This window comes from Pseudopodoces humilis, chromosome 4 (assembly GCF_049639895.1).
Source record: "Pseudopodoces humilis isolate 2021_Gansu_Grassland_sample_001 chromosome 4, ASM4963989v1, whole genome shotgun sequence".
Taxonomy (NCBI): domain Eukaryota; kingdom Metazoa; phylum Chordata; class Aves; order Passeriformes; family Paridae; genus Pseudopodoces; species Pseudopodoces humilis.
In genome coordinates this window covers 64,895,489-64,918,135 of record NC_142203.1, presented here as the reverse complement: position 1 = coordinate 64,918,135, position 22,647 = coordinate 64,895,489, and the positions used below count along the sequence as shown (strand labels likewise).

The following is a 22,647-nucleotide window of genomic DNA, read 5'->3' as shown; positions in this document are numbered from 1 at the left end:
TTGGTTATTGGAATGAGCCCTTAATGGTTCAAAATCTGCTGCTTTGCTGAAGCTGGTTAGTGGAAGAGAAAGCAAAATGATGCAAGGATATAAAATGGGGAGTTTAAGCAAAATATCTGTGTAGGTTACTTGGAAATTGGTATGAGATGTGGTACATGTGTAAGAGCTATTGCTGGGAAAGAAGTGATGGTGCTAACCTGTTCTTCGTCCTAATATGGGACAATAACTTCCACTGTGCTTTTGTAAGGGAGGAAGAGTAGTTCATCAGTGACAAAAGCCAGGTTATTCTCTGAGGAATATCTAATGGCTGTTGTTCCTTATTCCCTAGTAGTTGTGTCCTTTATGAAGGAATGACCCAGTGGGCTCCAGGTCCCATAAATTCCTTCCTGCTCCTGCCTCAAAACAGGTGGATATTTCTTCATTCTCCAGCAGTATTTCCAGTTCTCCTTGAGTCTTCTTCAGTGTTCCCCAGGTTCAGTGACTGCCTGACCTGTTTGAAGAACCAGGAGACAACATGTGCTTTGTGCAGCTCGGAAGCTGGCAAGACAATGGCCTATGAGGCTGATGGTGTAACTGCTGCATCCTGGCAATGCTTCCTTCCTCAGAGGCATTGCTGACAGTTTTGCTAGCCATGCTTTTTTATATGAAGGAACTTATGCTAAATGTCTGAGGCATAAGAATTCTAAAATTTGATTATCTGATTGTTTGGAAGTGGAAGGAACAGGTCAGGAAAGTGGAGGAGTAAACTGACAGGTTGTAGGGAGACAACACAATGTCATAAACTCAGTTTTCATGGGAAGTCAGGCTAGAATAGTTTACATTCAGTGTGATAAGTACATTAAAATTTTACTACAATATTATTTTCCAGTCCTAGTGATGGTTGCAAGTTAAAGAAATTATGTATAATATGTGTGATGAGTTAAGCTTTTAAATAGTGATTCCTGTGAAATCCTCCATGTTTTCTCTGATCCTGCAAATATTTACATTAGAACTTTCCTTACTTAAAGGATGACAGTAAGTAAATCCATTGTTTCCAATTCTGCATGTGGTAATTTGGACCTTCTATGTAAAAGACAAAATCTTTTGAGTGTGAAAGTCCTCAAATTGTATTTCATGGAGTAGTGTAATTCAGCAATGTAATTCATGAAGCTTTAGGATAAATGGCCAAGGGTATAAGCATAGTACTCACTTGCATTGCCATGCCCTCACATTGCATTGCATTTCTCATTATTATACAGATAATGTGAGAAAGTTTGGGATTTACTTCACTTGCTGAATACTCTTATATAGCAGTAAAGGATCTCAGAAATTTTCTGGAAGAAGTAGAACTGGCACTGTTTACCGGAGGATAACAGTGACAGGAGTCAGTGTTAGAGTTGTGAATAAAATTTCTGTCAAAGAGGCCCAATTCTGGGCTGTAGAAATGTGTCAAATTTTACCATGTTACATCAGGAATTTCTGCCAAGCACTGAATTAGAGAATTTTAATGGTTTGCAATAAATGTGTTTCTTTCTTTTGTCCATGATGTTTTAAAACATTTCTAAGTCAGCACAAGGATTTTTTTTGAACCTTTAAATATTTACTTACATTTACATTCTCATTCTGAAATGAAGTTCTATAATTCATGTTTCTTCTAGATTAGGAGAAAAAAATTTTACTACTCAGCTAAAATATTAATATTAACATACTATTGCATGTATTTTATGTTTTACAAGAGCTAACTCAGTTTTTCTGTTGCCAGTTTATCCCACTGCACCTTTCCAGGTTTGGGAAGATTGCACAGATACAGAAATTACATTACACTGGAATTATGAAAACTATGAAATTGACCTCTTTTGTCAGACTGAAGTGCTCCAACCTGATGGCAAAGTAGAACTGGTATGAAACCTGAATTTCCTAAACAAAAATATAGTGAGGATCTTTCTGATGTTATTAAAAAATAATTCCCTAGCAATACAAATGCACTGTAAATCTTGTGAGCATGTTGATGTGCTTGTTTTCTGGATTTGTTTGCTTCCCAAGCTCTACACTGATTATGTGGTCCATATGGACAGCCACTCTTGTCTCTAATTCACACTTCAAACACTGTCTGTACTCTGCCAGAAGTATGTGGTGTTAACTGGTCTGACTGTGGCTCAGTGCTCTGTTGGATGGATTCTGAGATTTGTTGAAGTTAGTGAAAATACTGAAGGGCTTAATAATTGTAAAGCTGTATTATAAATACATATATATATATTAGCTACTGGTAATCTTGATTTGTTTTTATTGCTCATGCTATTTCACCCACAACAGAGCAGTGTTGAAGATTTCTTTTGTATCAGTCCAAGCTTTTTCTGTGTGCTATTGACTGTAGTTGACGGTAGTGAGTCTGGTTTCTAGTGATGGAATCCCAGAACACTTTTTCTTCCCTTCCTCTTCAATCTCCATGAAGACAATTTGAGTAGATTCCTTAATTTGTTCACCTCTTCCACAAACAGTGAGGCTGATGGGCTCTTTGCCCATCTCCTTTTCCCATGCTACTTCCCTGTAGCTCTTTTCTTAGAAGGCAGCTTGCCTTAGCACATTAAAAAGGCACAGTGAAGATCACAGTCAAGCTGTGTTCTGTCCTGATTGTAGCTTAAGAGCTGTCAGATCAGGTGACCACTGCAGCTGGCCATTGCAGGAGACAGTTCTGAGGAGAGGCTTAAAAGCATGCTGGCTTTTTGACTCTTACTACAACTCATTCTGTCTCGTAGGAGAGAGTGGGGTAAAGGCTGGGGAAAAAAATGGAAGAAAAAGCTAGCTGCAGATTTCTCTACATAGATCTGGAACATCCTACTTTTATATGAGGTAATAGCCGAAGACTTTATGAGGGCAAGGTCTCAGTAAATTGCCTTCTGGATGTAAAAAGTACTCATGTGGAGGATTCTGAATGCTCAGAACACCTCAGTTACACAGAGGTGGCTTCCAGCCCTCTTTTTGGATCTCCCACTGTTTTGATCTTGTGCATTATTTGCTTTTTTTGATTGTTGTTCCATGACTGTCTTTCCCAAGTGAAGCCTAACTAGCTCTTTTGGAGTTTCTAGAGGAAGAGCTATTTTCTCAGTGAAGAACACCTGGCTGAGGACACTGTTCTGAGCTGTGCCTGGTGTATCTTTTGTGTTTTGCAGCACAACAGCTCTGAGGTGGACTCAAAGCGTGTCACGGTGCGTGGGCTGCAGCCGTACACTGAGTACACGGCCAGGGTGCGCTGCGGGGCGGCCAAGCACTTCTGGAGGTGGAGTGAGTGGAGCCAACCCCTGACCACCAGAACAAAGGAAGGAAGTATGTCCAACCTGTTGAGAAGCAAAGTTTGAGGGATGCTCCGTGCTCGCCACCTCTTTTTGCTGCTTGTTGTTACTCTTCCACTGTGTAGCTAAAGCAGAGGTCTGTTGCATGCATAAAAGAAACGTGCTAAGCAAACTTCAAGAAGATAATAATTGTCAGCCTACCTCCTATAGGGAATGTCTTGGACATCACCTCCAGTGCAGGCAGTGGGAAATCCAGCTGGCTGGGAAGATGGACAGACTGAGTTACAGTGCCCTGTGAGGCCTGGAGGAATAGTGCAGATGTAGGAACAAGAGTCTGGTGACTGCAAGCAAAGATTTTCTAGGGAAATTAAGCAGACTTTAATTCAGAAAAAGAGAAAATTACGTTAAAGGATAATATTTGGGCAAGACCTGGGAGTGATGGGGAAAAGGAGGTGTTGTGAGTGGGGTTTCTTTGAATGGGAGGAAGCAGTTAAACTGCTTATCCTTTCAGCACCCAGAGCATTCTAATTTTCTTGTTTTGCTATATTTATTGCAGCTCCATCAGGGAAACTGGACATATGGAGAGAAATTACACCAGTTCTGGGGGGACGAAATGTGACCTTGTTCTGGAAGGTGAGACATCCCTATGGAAAAAGAAACAATGACCTTCATAAAGGGGTTGGAAATTTCTCCCATGATTTGTGTGCAGCTGATAGCAATTCAGTATGAAAATGTCTTTTATAAACCTAAAACAAGCTGTATATAAAATATCTCAGAACACATGGAGCTATGATGGTGTGCTGTCCTGGAATTTCAAACATGCAATTCTGTTTTTCTAAGTATTAGAACAAGTCAGATACCATTACCAAGACTTCTGCATTTCGATTTCAACCAGTGTATGTATGAATGTATGGAAACAAGAGTTTATATTCTTATAGAAATAACACATCCTGTTAGTTATTTAAAGTTCTAAATGATCCTCTCATATTTTTTCAGGAAAATTTACCAAGTTATTCTCTTCCTCCATAACTTCTTTTCTCAGCAAACACCAAGTTTTCAAGCAAATGGAAAAATAATTTCCTATGAAGTAACCTGGGAAAAAATAGAAGATTGTTCCAAGCCTGAAAGCATCTCCTTTTCTTCAGTCTACAACAGCACAAGGATTTTCATTGATAACCATTCCTATAGAATCAGTATCATGGCAAAGAACAATGTTAATTTTTCATTTCCTTCAGTATTGATCATCTCTAGAGCTACAGATAACAGTAGGAGTATTTTCAGTTATAATTACATTATTAGAGCTTTGTTTCTACCTGTTTTGAGTGAAGTCATAATTTATCATCCTGGACAATATATTGACCTTACCTCTTAACTCATGTCACTGCTGTCTGAAAATTATGACTGTATTTTCTAATACAGGGTGGCAGCTGTATGTTTATTGAGGTGAAATGCCTTCATAATAATAATAATAATGATAATGTTAATAATAATGATAATAATGATAATGTCTTCACAGAGCAAAATACATTTAGCCTAAAACTAGGGCATCAGACCTGCAGTAGGTGCCTTAATGGTGCAGCCAGTGCCAGTGTGGTTAGCCTCATGTGACCCTCTGACTCTAGGTTTCTGCAGATGATTTTTTTGGTGAATATATAGTAACAATTACTGGATGGTTTCTGACCTGTTAGCTTTCAGCATGTGAAAGACCCTATATGGCATTTAGTGGAGGAATGCAACACTTTTATTGTTGTTTTCAACTGGTTAGTGTAGGAACTGTACTGATCTTCGTGTATGAGTCCAAAGTGTCATGCAGGACAATAATAAGAGATTCTGTTTTGTTCATTCCTAGGCACCAAAAAGCTTAAGGAAGGACAGGTTAATGGCACAGATGATGGCATTTTTATCTCGTGGGAGCCCAGAAGTATATATGACAGTTACATTATTGATTGGTGTAACTTTCCCAAGTTGCAGCCTTGTGATTTGCTGTGGAAGAGATTTGGACCAAACACTTCCAGTGCTGTGATCAGCTCAGGTGAAAGCCAAACAACTATTCATTCTGACTGTGCAGCAGTCCTTTGAGCTGTGGGCATTAATTGAATTTAGAAAACAAATCATTTTATGAAGATTTTGAGTATTGAATTCTGTGCTGTGCAGGTGCAATTCTTCAAAGGCATGTGACATCATGTTTTTCCTACCAAATTAAATAGACAACACAAATGTACCAGCACCATTATTCCCTGGAAGGCAGGATACTATATTAGAAAACATATTAGAATAGTCAAAAATATGTTACATATATTTGTATAATAATAGTAAAAATATATTAGAAAAGTCAACACAGTATTTTAGACAAAACCTCTTCTGAGTGGCTTATAGCAGCATCTTGAAGGAGGATGGTGAGGTTAATGAAGTAGTTAAAATAATTTAGCAAGAGAGATGTAGAAAGGAGCTCTATCCTATCTGTAACATGGATCAGAAGTTCAGACTCAGGCAATTTAAACCCACAGTGTAGTGAGAGGTTTGGTGCTGTCAGTGTGCCACAAATGATGTGTCTCAGTACCAGTCCTTGCTTAGGATCAGTTGCAGGTTTTTTTTACTGTGGCTATGGCCATTTGACCTAAATCCTTTCTGTCTGTGTGAAAGTTGCTCTGATACACTTCCACAGCTGCAAGAATTTAGCTTTGCTAGAGTCTCTCAAGCTGAGAGCTCACTTTGGAATGAAATTCATTTGAACAAAATTTGATTGAGCACACATACATTTGCAATAATGGAACTGCACTTCAGTTCACACAAACATACAGAAACCTGCGCGTAATGAAGGGGACTGTGGTAACACATGGGAAGAGCATTGTCAAATTCTTCAGTAGTTTGCACTTGCTTAATGTGAATGGGAGCGAATGTCAGTGAGCACAACAAGGAATCCTGGTACCTGGATATATGTCTGTATCAAATATTCCAAAGCACAGCTTTTGCCTGTGCCAGAAATGTAAATGAAATTGTCTTTATTTTTGGTGCATTTGGAGTCTATTGTTCAGTCATCTTGAATACTGTATGGCAAAAAAATATATAAACCCCTCTCCCAGTTTGCTCTTTCAGACAGAATAAATGTGTTTAATTCACATAATGCACACCAAGAATTGGCTTGCCCTCTGTTTCCTTCAGATGATTTAATAGCACAATAGCACTCAGAGAATGTGTCCAATAGGTTATTGACCTCTGTAGGAAGCAATTAAATAAAAGTAACACTGGAAAACAGACCATAACCTATTTTTGTTCAAATGTTTTTTAGCTGCTTTTGTTCCTGGGGTGAGATACAAATTCCGCATCTATGGCTCTGTTGCTAATAGAGCCTCCTTACTGGAAAAGAAGATTGGTTATCTCAGGGAGCTGCGTAAGTTAGCAACATATTTGGGGCTTGTGCATTTGCTAAATTGATCTGTCACAAATAGAATAATTGTCTCTTCCTATGGCTAGATGAAATTGTTTTTTTGTGTCCTTTCTGTATCTTCAGTGAGGCATTTAAAAGTTCTGTATAAACATCTACATGGATGATATTTGTGTAGTGCAGTGACCAGGCAGAGCCCATGTTTATTAGGAGAGCTATTATTAACAAAGCTGTTATCAGTTATTGCTTCATGTATTGTCTAGATGCATGAAGGTTCTGTGAAGCTGTCAGTTTTTGTAGAGAACTTTGGCTTTGTTCAGCTTTTAAATACAAGAAAGATATGAACATGAACACCACATGGGAGTGTGAATTTTTCAAATGATAAGAGAAAATACTCTTGAAGGATAATTGCAAGTTTAATTCCAATTTCCTTTCTTCCAGCTCCTCGTCTTGACCCTATTGTGAGAAAAGTTGACCTAAGTTACAATTCAGTAACACTGTCTTGGGATTCTTATCTCACAAATGAGTCAGAGCCTGGTTTTGTAAGAGGCTACAATGTTTATGTGTCACCTGTAGAAGGGAACTGCAACCTGAAAGGATCTAAAAAGCACATTCTTTCAGGTAACTGAGCTCTCTGCCACAGAAAATTGTGTCATTGATACAGGTGAAAGACTTGTTGGTATTTCAGCATCTTGGAAGGTTCACATTAGGCAGTCTGACTAGCTCATTAAGCCATCTCTAGATTTCAACACCTATTGCTTTTGGTTCCTCTTGGTGCATGAGGTGCTGGTAGGCAGAAGCTTTATAATGATTTACAGCCTGCATCCTATTATCCATGATTCTTTTTTTAGCTCCAGATTAGACTCCTTTGGTACTATAGGAGGGGTTCTGCCTCTTGTGATGTGAGTTCTCGATTAATGTTGAAAAACATCTGTTTGTGGTCTACTTGGATAAAAGTTATAAGAAGCATGTTAGTCGTACTAGGATTTGGGGTATTTTAGAAACAGATGGGATACACTTAATTTCCTTTAAAATTGGAGCACTTTATAATGTAAATTCCCATGTAAATTCTTTTTCAGTGAAAGTATTTGTGTGTATGCTCTACAGTGGAGTTCTTTCAGCAGAATTGAGCTGTGAAGTGGCACAAAGCCACAAATTTATATCAGACCTTTCTGTTTCACATGCAAAACTGCTCCAGATGACTTTGGTCCATTATAATTTTCAGATGTTTCCAATACATTAAAGGAATACATTTTATTTTTTTTCTTTGCCTCGTCTTCTGCTTGGGTCAGGTCCTGTGTTCTTCTGCTGATTAGACTAGTGCCAGTATGAAAAGAAAAGTTTGAACTGAGGGAGGCTTATGTAGAAGTTCTTGTCAGAACTGAACTAACTATGTAAGTACCATAATTCTGTAAGTAATTCCAGTTAGACTTTAAAAAGTTTAAATCAAAGATTCTCTGCTTCACTGCTTCTGCTAGCAGACAAGGGGTGTGACTGAAAACAGCAGAAATAAGCTAACCCATTTCTCCCTGGGGTTTGGGAGTTGCACAATAGAGAGGCAGAAGAGCTCTTTTTTCAGGCAGAGATTTTTTGCTTTTGATTATCTTCAAAGAAATTGACATAAGCTTAAGGGCTACAGGATTCTGGTAAAAAAAAAAAAGAAATGGCAAAATTCAAATTCTGGTACAATGCTTGAGGAAAAAGAAATTTAAATAAACAAGGTGCAGGCTTTGACAACAAGTTGTTAGGTGTCTGCCAGAGAAGGGCAATGCTGTGGCCAGTCCAGTTAGAAGGGATGTGAGTTCAGCCAGTGGCAGTGAGTCAGAATGTATCATCTTGCCCAGAAGAAAGTGTGCAAATTACAAAGAAGGCAGATTGCAAATGTTTTGTTATTTCAGTTAACTGGTTTTGTAATATTCTGCACAACTTAGTGCAACCTTTCAGTACCTAACAGGGGGCTTATAAGAAAGATGGAAAGAGATTTTTACCAGGGCCTGTACTGATAGGACAAGTGGTAGTGGTTTTAAACAGAAAGTATAGGCTTAGAATAGCTATTGGGAGAGGATTTACTGTGAGGGTAATGAGGCTCTGGAACAGGCTACCCAGAGAAGCTGTGGATGCCCCATGTCTGGAAATGTTCAAGGCCAGGCTGGATGGGGCTGAGTAACCTGTTTGAGTGGAAGGTGTCCATGTCCATGGCAGAGGAGATGGAACTAGGTAATCCTTAGGGTCCCTTCTAACCAAAAGCATTCTTTGATCCTGTGATTTTATCTTATTTGTTTTGTTTTAGATGAATCAGAGCTATGTAAATACACGATTGAAAACCCAGAAGAAAAGAGATACACCGTGAAACACCTGATGCCAAACACAAAATACAAAATAGTGGTTAAAGCGTTTACAGGTGGAGGAGAGACTCCCATTGTTAACTTTAGATACATAGATACACCATATAATTGTGAGTACATATACTGTGAATAATGTCCTGTAGCAGAAGGATTTAAAATGTTATAATAAACTTCCTTTCTTAAGGGAAAACATTTAATTCAATGCAACATTCACTTAAGAAAGAATCCGACTGAGAAATGATACAAGCATGACATTTGGATACAATGACATTTTGATACTTCTAAGTAGAAAGTATTTTTTTCTAAATTTTAGAATGAGCCTAATTAAAGTCTTATTTACTAATTTACATCTTATTTATTTTACGCCTTATTTAAGTCTTATATCCTTCTGGGAAATAGCTCAATAGATGCACATTTGCATGCCTAGTGAGTCCTGTTTGTTAGAACTCATTGAAGAATTGTGTTTGGATTTAACTGGTTTTCTAATACTGGAATACCTTCAGACTTGTGTGCAAACAGGTAATTCCTGTATGGACTTTTGAACTTCTAATGTTGCTTCTTACTCTCATCAGTCCTTAAAACCATTGCCAAATTCACTCCTTCATAAGCCAGTACAGAAGGGTTGTTGGCATGGGCATAGTATTCTGCTAACTGGGCAGATTTGATCACCAAAGCAGAAGAGGAAATCACTTGCCTGTAACTTTGTCCCTTGAAAATACCAGTCAGCATGGCTGTGAAGGTTAGGATCCAAACTAGAGATGCCTGGTTTTGAAAATCTTATTGGGGTTGGAGATGAAGGGGAAGGGATGGGAAAAGGGGAAGGATTGGCTAACGCAAAGTGACTCCATGTTTTAGGCTAACTACTGCAGTGTCTGGCCATCATGGCACCCTCACAGGCACAGTTCTGCTTCTAGCACACAAGCTCTAGCTTCCATTAGCCAGCCATGCCTTTGTACAGCCAAGCAGAGAATAAAGACAAGGGCTTGATTAACCCTCAAGAGAAACAAGGAGAATGTAATGTGTCCATCCATTCCCTCCTGTGGTGTGGGGATACACAAACTCTCTGGCACAGGGCAGGAGGGCACTGGACAAGGCAGAGGGAGAGCAGAGGGAGAGCAGGCACTAACTAGCACTCCCCTCAGCCCACCTAGAGCCTCAGCTGTTTATGAACAGCATAGCCTAAGGCTATCTTCTGGAGAGAAGGAAATTAAGAGATCCCCGAATTGGCATAAATCCTAGGAGGCTTGAACACTTGTGTAGTGTTTTTCTTGCTATAGTGAGTCCAAAATGGAGGTACAGACGTTGTTCGTACCTCTCAGTAAAAATCTGTCTTCTCTAGGGGTCTGAGAGAAAACCAAAAACATTACTTAACTGAGGTTATCACTGCCTTAATTTTTGTAAATTACTCTTACAGCTAAGGTGCCAATATGAGGCAAATAAAAAGCAATCTAGTTATAATCCCATTCTGGTAAAGGGGATCAAGGTCTAAAGGCTTACAGAGATATCCCAGAACTTCCAGCCAAGCTACCTTGCAACCATGGACCACACAGTTTTGCTGCTGAGTTAGTGGCAGGCATCCCATGCAGACTTGATGTTATTTTTGCCCCAGAAACTCAATCTGGATTGAATTTAATATGTGAGAAGTCAAAAACAAAATTTTAAAGTTATTTTTATTCCACAGCAAACATGCTGTACTTTGTTGCTGTGCTAGTGATAGTTCCAGCCCTCGTAGCAGCTATATGCCACTGGAAGATGAAGCGGTAAGTTGTACTGCATGTTTCTGTTGTAGACAGAGAATATAACTAATCTAACTAATCTAACAAACCACTGCTGCAGTTTGTTGCTTCCAGCCCATTGCATGGCCTCATTAATTTCTTCCTTTGGCTCTCTGACTGTGTGGATGTTTTAAGTACTTGGCCTGTGGCATTTCTGAGACACTGGTCAACTGCTGCTGTGCCTGTACACATCTATGGGTAGCTTCTGCTGGTAGAGTGTGCTTTGATGAAAGAACAAAAATTACATTTGTTTTGGTCTCTTATTTCCAGGGTGAAGGAGTGCTGCTGTCCTGTAATACCTAGTCCTAGTAAGAGCAAAGTGCTGTCATTCAAAGACTTTAAGGTAAGATCACGGAAAATCCAGAGTTTTTACTTTTTCCATTCTTTGCTTAGTAGATTTGGAAAAAAAAACCCAACATACTATACTTCTTAAAGTTAAAAATTAACTTCTTGTCAGTTTTTGTGTTGACAACATTTAATCATTATACACAAATTAACAGTTTAATTTTACTATTTAGTGGAAAACTCTCCTTTTGACATTCACGTGACTCTGCAATGACCAGCTTACTTTGCAGCATGTTACTGCAAAATGAAAATGCACAACTGGAGAATAAATGTAATCTTTTGATCAGCAGGTGATTCCTCCACTGTTACTGTTCAAACCCCTGCACTGTCTGAACTCAGCAGCCCAGAGGATACTGGACTTCCCTGCAGCCTGTGAGCTGTGTTCCCTCCCAGCTCCCTCGGGAGGACACTGCAGGGCCCTGCACTTGCTGGCCCTGGGAGGATGCAGGGGGTTCTGCCAGGCACTGCCAGGCCTGGCTGGGAGGATTGGCAAAGGGCCTTCAGCTTCTTCTGTACCCCTTCGACCTGGGAGCTGCTATCTGGGGGCTCCAAAGCCTTTGCCTTGGCACAGGTGGGGCTGCTGGTGTTCACTGAACACCAGCACGAGAGTGAGGAGTGAGGTACACACAACAGCCACTGCTGCTGTCTTCCTGTTGCTTCTGCCTCAAAATAAAACCAGCACACATCAAAAACCTGGCAAAGTCTTTAGACTAGAGAGACATGGTTCCTTCCTCAAATGTAGTCACTGTGAGTTTACTTAAAAAAGAAATCTCTAAATAAATAGTCTGATAAATTTCACATAAAATGCAGCTTCTATTGAGTGTCCTCTATGTAGGTTTTCCTTCAAATTCATTTACTTGGAAAGTGTAAATGAAAAAAAAAAAACCTGTGTAGGAATATTAGAATTCCTTAAAGTAATCACTATCTCTACTCTGGGCTTCTTTCATTGAGTAATTTCTTTGTTTAATGATTGTCTTGCAGATTGATTCTGAGAAAGTGCTGAAGATAAATGACTGCCTTCCTGACATGCTAGCCATTGACAGTAATGCTGAAGCTCAGAAATTGCATCCTGTTACCTGGAGCCCATTATCTTCAACACCAACTGAAGATAAGATTGATGGTCACATTTCTTCCTGGATTTACCCTAGTGAAAACGTAGTGAGAAACTTTCCACCCACAGCTACACCTCAAACTCATACTTGTTTTGAGAATTTTGCTTATTCTTCTCCACTTAAGACTGAATCTGATCCCTACCAAATATCGAAGACACTGGAAGCAGGCAAGACAAATCAGGCAGTGGTGCTGTACCAGCCTCAATGCTATTTAGATATTTTTCATGAGGATGCAGCCTCAACCACCAGAGAAACAGCTGAGAGAAAGAACAGTCTGAAATACATCTCACGAACAGATGCACGCTGTCTGGGGGGGAGTCTTTGAAGTTCTGTCCTCCAGTGAGTCCATCCAGTGTTTGGCTATATACTATAAATGAGAATTTCTAAAACCACAACTTCTTTTGATTAGGTCTCTCACAAACCCAGCTGCCTGATTTCCATTAATATGGCAAAGCTGTTGTTTCTGGACTAGTTTTGAGTACTGTTTTACACAGGAATTATGTGTTCTATGGTTCCATTACAACTTACGGGCATTATATGAGATTTATAGGCTGTTTTGTGGCCTGTATTATGCAGGAAGTTACATCACAGCAATCTGTCATGGGCTCATGCAGAGAACTGCTTTATTTTGCAGAGATTAAAACTTTATTTGTAAAGTAGAGGAGCAAATGAAACAAGGGGGAAGGCTGTGCTACTCAAGGAGCGTGTTTCTCTTGCGGTGTTCTGTGTGCTGTGGCCACCCCAGCCAATGGGTACTGTGCTGCTGAGGATGGAGCATTGCCCAGCCCAGTCATTTTAGGGGCTGGGTTGTATTTTCTCTCTCTCAAATGATTTCAGGAATCATTGTAGAAGCATTCCCTGCACACACTGTGGCTCATTCCTAGAAGATTTGAGTGCTGCCCAGAGCACCCAAATCCAGTGATCATCCTGTTTTTACTTCACCCGTGTCCTAACTACACTTGACGTGTGAAAGAGCACAGAAACCTATTTTTATAGGGAAGACCCCACTTCCATTTCTTTTAGCTGGGGCTCCTCACACTTCTGCCTTTTCTGCCTAAAGACCCTTCAAAGTAGTCTTAACTACTTATTGAAGAGATGTAGGGAGTTAGGTGGGAAGGAGTTAATTTTCCAGAAGGATAGAGGTGGTACCACGTGGCATCCATCTTCTGCTTGCGTGCATGAACTGAACTCTAGGCATTGACCCCTGTACTTCCATAGGAAGCCCCAACCAACCAGCCAACCAACCAGCCAACCAGCCAACCAGTCAACCAACCAGCCAACCAGTCAACCAGAGAGGCTGGTCAGAAGCACAGGTATATGAATCCCATTTGTTAAGAACATCATCAGGCTGCATACATCTATATCTCTCAGCACTGTTTTAAAGTGTGTTAAAAAAAACAAAACAAAACAGAAATCCCTACAGTAGGCAGCAGTGAATTTGGCCTTTCATTTTGATTTTAGGAAAGCATACATTTGTAATGAAGCAGTACAGTTGGAATTGTAGCTGAAAATCTCATCAGATTTACCTCAGTGGATAAGGAGCCCTTTGGTTTGGCTCTTTATGGTGATTGGAATCTGTCACAGAGATGGTTTCAACTTAAGAGCACAGCATAAGCGATTCTCAAAGGCAGAAAAGATGGTGTCTGACAATTTAATGTTCAGCTAGTTTGCTAAAATGCAGTTACTTGACTTCCCAGTGTGTAACTAGCTAAACAGACTCCTAGAAACCAAACAGCTGCAGACAAAGTGAGAGAATTCTGATACTGAACCACATCTAGTTTTTCTACTATTGCTTACAGATAGTTGTAATGTCACAAGCTGTGTTGCAACAGGAAAACCACTAAGACCTTTTACAGCCTGTGGGCTGAGGCAAGCACTGACTGCAAACAGAGGGGAGAAGTTTTCAGCCATGAAAAAGGGAGGTACAGACACAGGTGGGCAGATCTGTCTGGAGGTGTTCAGTCCATGCCATTCAATGCCCATCTGTGTGCTGTGCGTTGGTGCAGGTGGCTCACAGACTTGAGAAGCAGAGAAGAGTTTGCAGCATGGTCCTTCCTTTCAGCCTCCAGACAGCTGAGTAAGGGAACAGCTGGGCATGTTCTGCTGGAGGGCAAGGGAATGGGGAGGATAAGGGAGAAGGTTGATGCTATTTGCTGGATACATCCCAGGGAAACATCCTCCCTTTATCTTAACCTCTTCTTTGAGTAACAATGCATATGAAAGCTGGCTTCTCCAGAGTGCTTCAACACATTGTAGGTACTTGTGTAGCTTAAAAGCTTTACTGCTGGAAAAAAGGCCAATAAACATATGGGAGCTGCATTGTCACAACTGATACAAAACTTCTGAGCTGTACATTTCAGAAAAATGTGTATTTATTCTATAATGTTGAAAAGGTATTCTACATAAGAGTCACGTACTAAGGAATTCATACATAGTTGTCAAAGAAACCAGAGTTATCACAACAAAGCATTTTAAATTTTGACATTGCTGCAGTTCCTCCTGCCAGGGGGACAGCTCCAACCAGGCACAACTCCCTGCTTTGAAAAGGTTGCTATCACTGAGACCTGTCTGCAGCAATTCCACTCAGGAAGTGAATGAAGGGGTTTGTGGGTTCAGCCACTTGTGCCTTCCTGATGGTGGGGTGAGACACATGGGCCTGGCTGAGTTCCCACCTCTCAGTTCCCTGGTTGCTCCTGCTCCGATGAAATTCCATTATCTGGATGCAGATCCAGACTGCTGGGTGAGGGAAGGAGAAGAAAGAAAGGCTCCTCTTTCCCTATAAACCCTTCTGCTTCCTGGCTCAGATGGGTGGTGCTTTGTGAAACCTCTTGTGCATAAAAAGCACACAAATGGAGGATTCCAGGAAGGATAATGCCTCTGTGACAGTCAAAGGGCACAGTCTGGGCACCAGAACTGAAGATTAGAGAAGTATTTTGGCATATATCGAGAAGTGTGTATAATTTTTATATATTAAAACATCTGTCTTGCATTAATGGTTGAATGATTCCAAACTGTAATCCTTTTTTTTTTCTTGTTCATAATGCAACTTTCACAGCTGTTGTTGAAATGCCAATACTTAAACCATCACATAAAAGAAAATCATTCTCAGTATGTTAAATTCTTAAAATAATAAAAATGGTGTGTAAACTATTAAAGAGTCTCTGTATCTTATAAAGCATTAATGTAAAATATATTTTTGATAAAAAAAATTATTTGGGAAGCTTCTGATTATTCTAGTTTACTAGTAACTTACAAATATAAATTGCATTCCAAATCCTTTCTAATGCTGAAAGGTACATAGGAGACCAGAACAACTATAAGTTTAAGTATATTTTATTAACAATGCATCCCTTTGATAAGACTACGCTTCAGGAGGCCTTTAATGCTCGTTGACATGAACTGTACACAGTATACAAAAAAAGAAAAAGAAAAAAGAAAAACACAAAAAAAAAAATCAAAGTGGGCAATACCATTTTGGGACAAGCCTCTGTTTAAATTATACACAGCTCAATGCAATATTCTTACGTAAAATATATAAATACTTTTTCTTTCTATGTTACAGGTATACAATATAAATCAGATTTCAATGTCTGTTCAGTGACCTACAAACACTAGAACCTCCAAATATGTAGCAGCGTATTACTAAACAAAAAAAAGACCACACAGGACAGGGAGAGTAAGTATTGAGATTTTTCTTGATCCCTTCCCTCAGAATTACTAATTTAGATAATGTCTTGTAAAGCAGTTTTAGGGATGCTGACAGCCCAGTATTGAAACAATTTTTCAATCAGATTTACAAAATGTAGAGCCTTTTTTCCCCTTCAGACATAGCATCTTCTGCTGAAACACCCTATTCAGTGGCAAAATGCTGTTACATTTTTTGGCATAACTTATGTTTTGCAAATAAAATAGTGTATTTTAAAAAGCAACTCAAGCAAAATGTGCAATTTCTGCATGCTGTGGCATTGATGTCTATCTACACTACAAAAATAACCCAAAGAAAATCCACATTTTTTTAATGACTATAAATCTGTTGAAAACAAAACTATCCAGGGAACCAGCATTGGGAGTTAAATGAAAACCAAGGAGACTGGAGACCTCCAGAAAAACAAAAACATGTTTTTTAGCATGTCCTCAGAAGTCTTTTACAGTTGTAAAAGTTGTTTGCTCTCACATTGTATACCTTTCATATGCACACAGTAATAGAAGTGTAACTTAAACAAGTAAGTTACTGGACCTGCTTTCAAGTGGCTCCAGTGCAGCTCAGAGCAGCAGGACAGCGGGGAGGTGAGCAGGACCTCAGAGCGTGGTGAGAATTCTTCTGCTGTGATTGCTGCACACCTGAGCTCATGTTCGCTTACAAGCTGTGCCAGGTTCCTGCTGCCCAAACTGCCAAACACCAAGCCCAAGGCACAGACTACAAAGCAGCAACTCTTCCATCCCTCACTATGTTTTGGTTACAGTCTATTTCTTGAATAGCTACCTTACTCTTCAGGCACCTAGGAGAGGCGCTTTGGTTTTGTTTTCGGTCTCACTGCAAGCCACAACTCTCTTTCCAGACCACTGTGTTTCAAAGTGGAATCAGAAAGACATGCAGGATTCTCACAGACACCTTATAAATGTTTATAAGCGCAGCTTACCTCAGTGTCCTGAGCCACTGCACCCACAACTAGTGAACTGTTTAAAACTCCATTTAGGGAAAAACCACCACCTCCCACAAGAGAGCACGTTTAGGGTACCTTTGTCAGACATCAATCAAGTAAGAGCTGTCAGATGAGGAAAAGCAACTGTTTCAAGCAAGACATGCCAGGGATCCCACGTGAGTTGGAAACTTCAAAGCCTGACCGTATCTAGCTCCAAGTGATGTCCACAACAGCTGGAAGTGTTCTGCATTTCTGAATTTCAGAGAGGTGAAAAGTTCTCCTTCTCCAAAAGGAGACACTCATCCCCCAGCCTCATCCTCCCTCCCTTTGTGGAGAGGACCAGGCCCTTATGGAGGTGCCTGGGTGCCTGTCAGTCAGACAGCTCTCTCCTCTTTGGAAAGGGCTCCCCTTTCCCCTGCCTGTAAGAGTAGACCAAGAGAATCAGGTAGCTGATGATAATTGTGACTGGTTCCACAAACAGCCTCTCCTTCCCGGAGCGGCTCCCACCTCTGAGCTGTGTGTGAGCAAGCTGAGTCCTTGAGGTGTTTTCTGTGCCACAGCAACCAAACTGCATTTGTCCAGAGTGTAAGTGAATGCTACACATGTTGCCATTTATTGAGCAGTATCACAAATCACTCAGGCTGGAAATCTAAAAAGTGGGTGGTCTGTCAGCTTCCCTAGGAGAAGTGGAAGAGATTTTTTATTAGGGCTAATGTAAGAACAACCATTATTTACTACAGCTTTCTTTCAAAGCTTTATCATGATATAAATAAAACTCCAAAATAAGGACTTTGAAAGGGACATTAGAAAAAAAAAAGAAAACTATAAAATTAGAAATTCACAGTTTATAACTAAGCCAATATAAATTTCCTTCAATAACAGTATCCCCTTCGCCTGCCAATTAAAGTGAAACATCAATGTGAGCTTAATGTCAGTGTGTAAATTAATTTTCTAGAAATGTATGTTATATACAATACAGACTTGATGCATACTTGTTGAAATCTACTGACACTCATACACTTTCAGAAGAAAAACCACGCTTCATAACTGAATTTGCAGCCATAATTTTTTATGTCAAGTTTCTGTTGTCACGGATCCCCACACAAGCGCGTTATTCAGAATACATGAGCAATTCAGGATGGAGATTCTTTCAAAAGTATATTTGCTTACCTTTCTATAATCAGAGGCCTTCCTATGACTTTCTACATTAAGTGCTATGGGTTAAACTTAACAAATGAACAGAGGTGGGTTTTTTTAAATACAAGTGATAAAACTTGTTTATCTTGCCTTAACTGCAGAAAAATAACATGGAGTTGTTTGATGTAACCCCATTTAGTTATTAAAACAAATCTCTTCTACTCTAGCCTAACTGAGGTAGTGTTTGAAACTACTGTATAACATATGCTATCCCCATTTGTGGGAAAACTACATTATTTTCCTTTGGAGTTTATACCACTATTTGGTCTACTGTGATTGACATTTTGGTTTTACAGAAGCATTTATTTCTTATTACCAGAAGTCCAATAGTTACTGGTGTGGTGTGTTTTCTAAACATTTCAAACAAGTCTTGCCACACAGATGTATTATTTGTGTCAATGACCATAGAAGAGTTCAATCAGTTTTGTTTTGCTCCTTTCAGTGGGAACTTATGAAAAGATAATCTTAGGAACTAAATTTGACTGAGCAGCAACTTACAGTCTGCTTTACCAGAACCTGAAGGTATGCAGTGCACACAGGAGTTCAGTGAAGTGATAGCTGCAAAGCAGTGCTTATGTGGCATGATGAAATTTCCAGTAAGAACAAATAAATTCTACATTTCACTAGGAATTGTGTGTTACTGTTCACAGGACTACTTATTGAAATCTCCAGTAGCATAGCTAGTAAGAACAGAGATATGAGCATCAGGATAAATTTCACTTAAGAATTAATCTGACAATTATAAAAAATGGTAGGAGTGAATGGATAAAAATACGTTCCACTTAGTACAGTCCAGCTGAATTATTCACCTATATCAAAATCAAAGGGTAACCCCTTCTATTACAGGCATTCTAACAAAGGTGGCCATGCTACTGTATATACACATTTGCATATATTTATACTACCTTTATATAAAGGCTTCTGAATCTTTAGATCCATAATCAAAGTGACAGGGATTCCTACTATTTTTTTTTTTTTTTAGCTTGCACTTACTAGTTTAGAAACGGCACTAGTAACATGATAGAGGCAACTACTTCAATCATTACCAGTCACTGTATCATTTAACTTTTGCAACAAATCCTAAATACCAGTACAAAATTATAAGTAGGCTGCTCCAAAATTTGTTACTTAAGGCTTTTCACTACAATTATTAGTACTATCTGATGCTTGATCACTAATCCATTGAAAATTCAAATAAACCTTTGTTTTTATAAAAAGCTGTTTCTGTGGAACTTGGAAAACACTCATACTTAAGTCTCCTCACAAAACCTGCAATGATTAAATGTCTTCAAGTTCAGTTTATACAGTATTTGCTTATCTGATACAAATCATGCTTTTTAAAGGATTGTAGTTGAGTAAGACCCACATTTGTACTATATGAGTATGAGTGTAGAAACTGCAAACACATGCATAGTATTCAGGGAAAACAATCTGATTTCAGCACTTTAAGTTTTAAATGACTTGTTTTGAAAATAAAATTGTAGTGAAAATCCTTAACTGGTTCAGATAAGATACATGTATGTAAATGCAATGAAATTGAAGAAACTGCTAATAAAATGTCTTACAACTATAGCAATATTAAAATAACTTAATGAAACCTCAGATTCAGAGGCATTTCTTTCTGTCTGAAGTTACAAATCCCCAAAGTAGTGTTATAAACAGTACAAAAATCAACAGAGAAGGGCTAACATTAATCCCCTGGTGCCCACAACTACAGCATGGCTCCCCATTGCTGGCAGTGGAATGCACCCCCATCTCTCTGATTCCTGGTATCCAGGGTTTAAAAAGCAAGGCATCATTCTGCTTCTCTGGAACAGAATCGGAAGTCAATTAAAAATGTCTCTGCAAGTTGTCCTATTTCTTCGTAATTTATGGTAGAAAATGAAATGAAAACTTGTGGAGGTGTTCAGTGCTTGGCTCTTGCATATACTAGTAATTACTATTATTAAAACTATGGTAATGTCTAATAAATCCCCAAAGGGCTCAAATGACTGTGCCAGTAATTGGTTGAGGAAGAAAATATTTTCAGTTCAGTCTTCAGGTACCAGTAGCTTCTGGAAGGTTTCAAAGGTGATGTTCCAAACTTTTTACCCAGTCAGTGGGAGGTTGTCTGAGCATTTCAAAGTCCATATGCAGAGCACTGGCTGAGCAGAGGTCAGGACTCAGCTGATGCATCGATTACAGGCTGTTTTGTAGGGGTTGCCAAAATAGCCTCTGCTTCCTCATGCATCTAAAAGGAAAGGACAGAGACTTAATATTTCTAGAGATTTTCCTTGGGAGACCTCACAAAATGGTTTCCTTTAGATGTACCTATCTGAAAGCATCTTTTACTCAAGACATGGAACCTGCACCCAGCCAGCCATCTTGGTACTTTCAGGGCATGTGCACCCTCCACTTACCTGCAAGAACTGAACATCTTGAAATAGCTCCTGAATGAACCTTCGGGATGGAAGTCGAAATGTACAATGTGCTAGCAAGTAGGACACCTCAGAGTAAAGGCATATGTCATCAAATGCTTGGGGATACTTCTCCTTAATTCTGAAGAAGGGAAGAAACAGAATTTTTAAAGTCTTGAAAAGATTTCCATTGTATTATAAAAGCCCAAACTTTTCAACAAAATTGTCATCATTAATTCTTTAGTAACAGGCATTATAAATCCCAGAACTGATAGAGTAGGAAAATCATGGCAAACAACATTACTTTGTACAAAACTGGAAGAAATTTATGCTAATGAGATGAAACAGAATATACAACTTGTAAGTTGTACCGAACTACTGTGCTTGCCTAGGCTTAAAATAACAGAAAGAGAACAGTGTATCAAATAATTGGCATCCACATATACAGCAGTCATAAAAATAAGGAAAAAATATTAAACTCATCTTTTAAACCTGTAAGCATTTTTGAAACTAAACCACACTATTCTGCGCTTTCTTTCAGCAGTTGTTGGTTTCCAAAGTCACAAGCCCAGAAACCTACTGGTTATAACATTTAGTCCCTGGATTTATATTCCTATATTTAAATATATTTTTTAAATAAATTACTTTCAGGACTTGTACTCTTGCTTAAAGTAGAGCTGGGTTTCTCAAGAAGTCACTTTCAGTTTGTTATTGTACTTATGTATTATTCAGCAAAATTAAAAAAAAAAAAGTTTCTTTTTAGATACATGCTACACTACATACTACATACACACTACAAATTACAGGTGAATTAGTGATTTAAAAAAGTTTGGTTAAGAGTAAAATACTAAACACAGAGCAAAAATGTTAAGGTTATTTGTTTAGCTTCTACATTACATTCAATCATATCTGCCTGACAACTTTTGAGAAGTGAGATTATTCACTGTCCTGAGACCTTAAGAGAATACTTATGATTAAGTGTTGCTAAAGTATCTGTAATGTACTGAACTTACGTCAGAAGTCCAGTTTCATGGCCCTTAGTTCCTACTGAACTGCTCAAATTGATAACTAAACGTAAGACCTCTTTCCGCAGAAGTATCCTGCACACTGGTGTGTCATCTGGGATTGACTTTACTCCTGGAAAAACAAATAAAACAGCGTGAATTTAAACAGAATTGTCTTTATATCAGCTAATCTTATACCGTAAGTCTGTTTATGCATTCCATACACACACAAACCTACATATTTATATATGTATTCTGAGCTTTTGAAAGTATTTCTACTGAAATTAGACATTAGAACACCACTATTTTCAGGAATTTAAAGAGTTTACCTTTTCAAGAGTATTCAAAAATATTTCTACCATTTCTACCATTTAAAATAAAAACCTGCAATATAAAGTTACAGTAGTATTGTTACCACTAAACCATGTTGCAAACTGAATGAGCTTCTACCAGATAATGGAGAATTTAAAAGGCAGCTACTTCATAAAAACCACTGAAATTCAAAGTACAATACATAAGTATATAAAAGAAGTCTCTCTTTACAGTAATTTAGTAATTCTTAGACTTCTTTATAAATTAACATCTGTAGAAAAAAAAGGCAATCGATTTGCTTGTAATGTCAAGTATTGAATAATCTGCAAAAATGTTGTATAACAACAGAGGGAGAAGAGTTTAGAACAGTACTCTCCCACCTGGAGATGATGTTTTTACTTACATTTGTGTTTATATTTTGTCTAATAAAGAACGTTAATTCTCTGCAGTGTACATAAGTGAAATATAATTTTTTCACACTGCCTAAAATATACTTTATTAGTGACAGTCTCCAATAATTGTAATGCCTTCAAACTTACCTAATACAAGCTCTGTACTCTTGGTGCTGCTGGCTGAACCATGGGATACTGCATCACTACAGCCTGAAATTCCAGAAAATTTGGAGGAATGCACATCTAAGTGATTGTGAATGGTCTGCCCACACCAGTCAGTATACGGAATGTCTGAAAAATCTGACATAAACAAGATGTTGTACCTTTATTATTCACACTTTTCCTCAATTCACATGCTTTCATTATTTTTCAACAATGGCCAGCATGCATAATAACACTGATGCACTAAGTACTCGGCATAAAATCAGCTCACAACTAGATGGTGGATTCTGGACAAATCATACTCAAACTC

General features: G+C 38.8%; 2 protein-coding genes across 6 annotated transcripts in view; one reads left to right on the top strand and one right to left on the bottom strand.

Moving 5' to 3' along the window:
- OSMR (oncostatin M receptor) overlaps window positions 1-15,450 on the top strand; it is a 33,924-nt gene extending 18,474 nt beyond the window's left edge. For 3 of the 4 annotated variants that reach the window (XM_005528032.3, XM_014256944.2, XM_014256945.2), the window contains 11 exons: window positions 1,742-1,878; window positions 3,150-3,303; window positions 3,826-3,902; window positions 4,312-4,534; window positions 5,119-5,301; window positions 6,559-6,660; window positions 7,096-7,275; window positions 8,945-9,109; window positions 10,681-10,759; window positions 11,045-11,117; window positions 12,101-15,450. In XM_005528032.3, coding sequence (XP_005528089.2) covers window positions 1,742-1,878; window positions 3,150-3,303; window positions 3,826-3,902; window positions 4,312-4,534; window positions 5,119-5,301; window positions 6,559-6,660; window positions 7,096-7,275; window positions 8,945-9,109; window positions 10,681-10,759; window positions 11,045-11,117; window positions 12,101-12,556 — 1,829 coding nt within the window. In that variant the 3' untranslated portion in view covers window positions 12,557-15,450. The remainder of the gene's footprint in view (window positions 1-1,741; window positions 1,879-3,149; window positions 3,304-3,825; window positions 3,903-4,311; window positions 4,535-5,118; window positions 5,302-6,558; window positions 6,661-7,095; window positions 7,276-8,944; window positions 9,110-10,680; window positions 10,760-11,044; window positions 11,118-12,100) is intronic. The other variant, XM_014256948.2, reaches the window with a different exon arrangement.
- Window positions 15,451-15,548: 98 nt separating this feature from the next.
- Window positions 15,549-22,647, bottom strand: part of RICTOR (RPTOR independent companion of MTOR complex 2) — a 75,925-nt gene continuing 68,826 nt past the window's right edge. For both annotated transcript variants that reach the window (XM_005527967.3, XM_014256943.2), the window contains exons 35-38: window positions 22,323-22,475; window positions 21,481-21,604; window positions 20,471-20,609; window positions 15,549-20,301 (exon numbers count right to left, since the gene is read on the bottom strand). In XM_005527967.3, coding sequence (XP_005528024.2) covers window positions 20,227-20,301; window positions 20,471-20,609; window positions 21,481-21,604; window positions 22,323-22,475 — 491 coding nt within the window. In that variant the 3' untranslated portion in view covers window positions 15,549-20,226. The remainder of the gene's footprint in view (window positions 20,302-20,470; window positions 20,610-21,480; window positions 21,605-22,322; window positions 22,476-22,647) is intronic.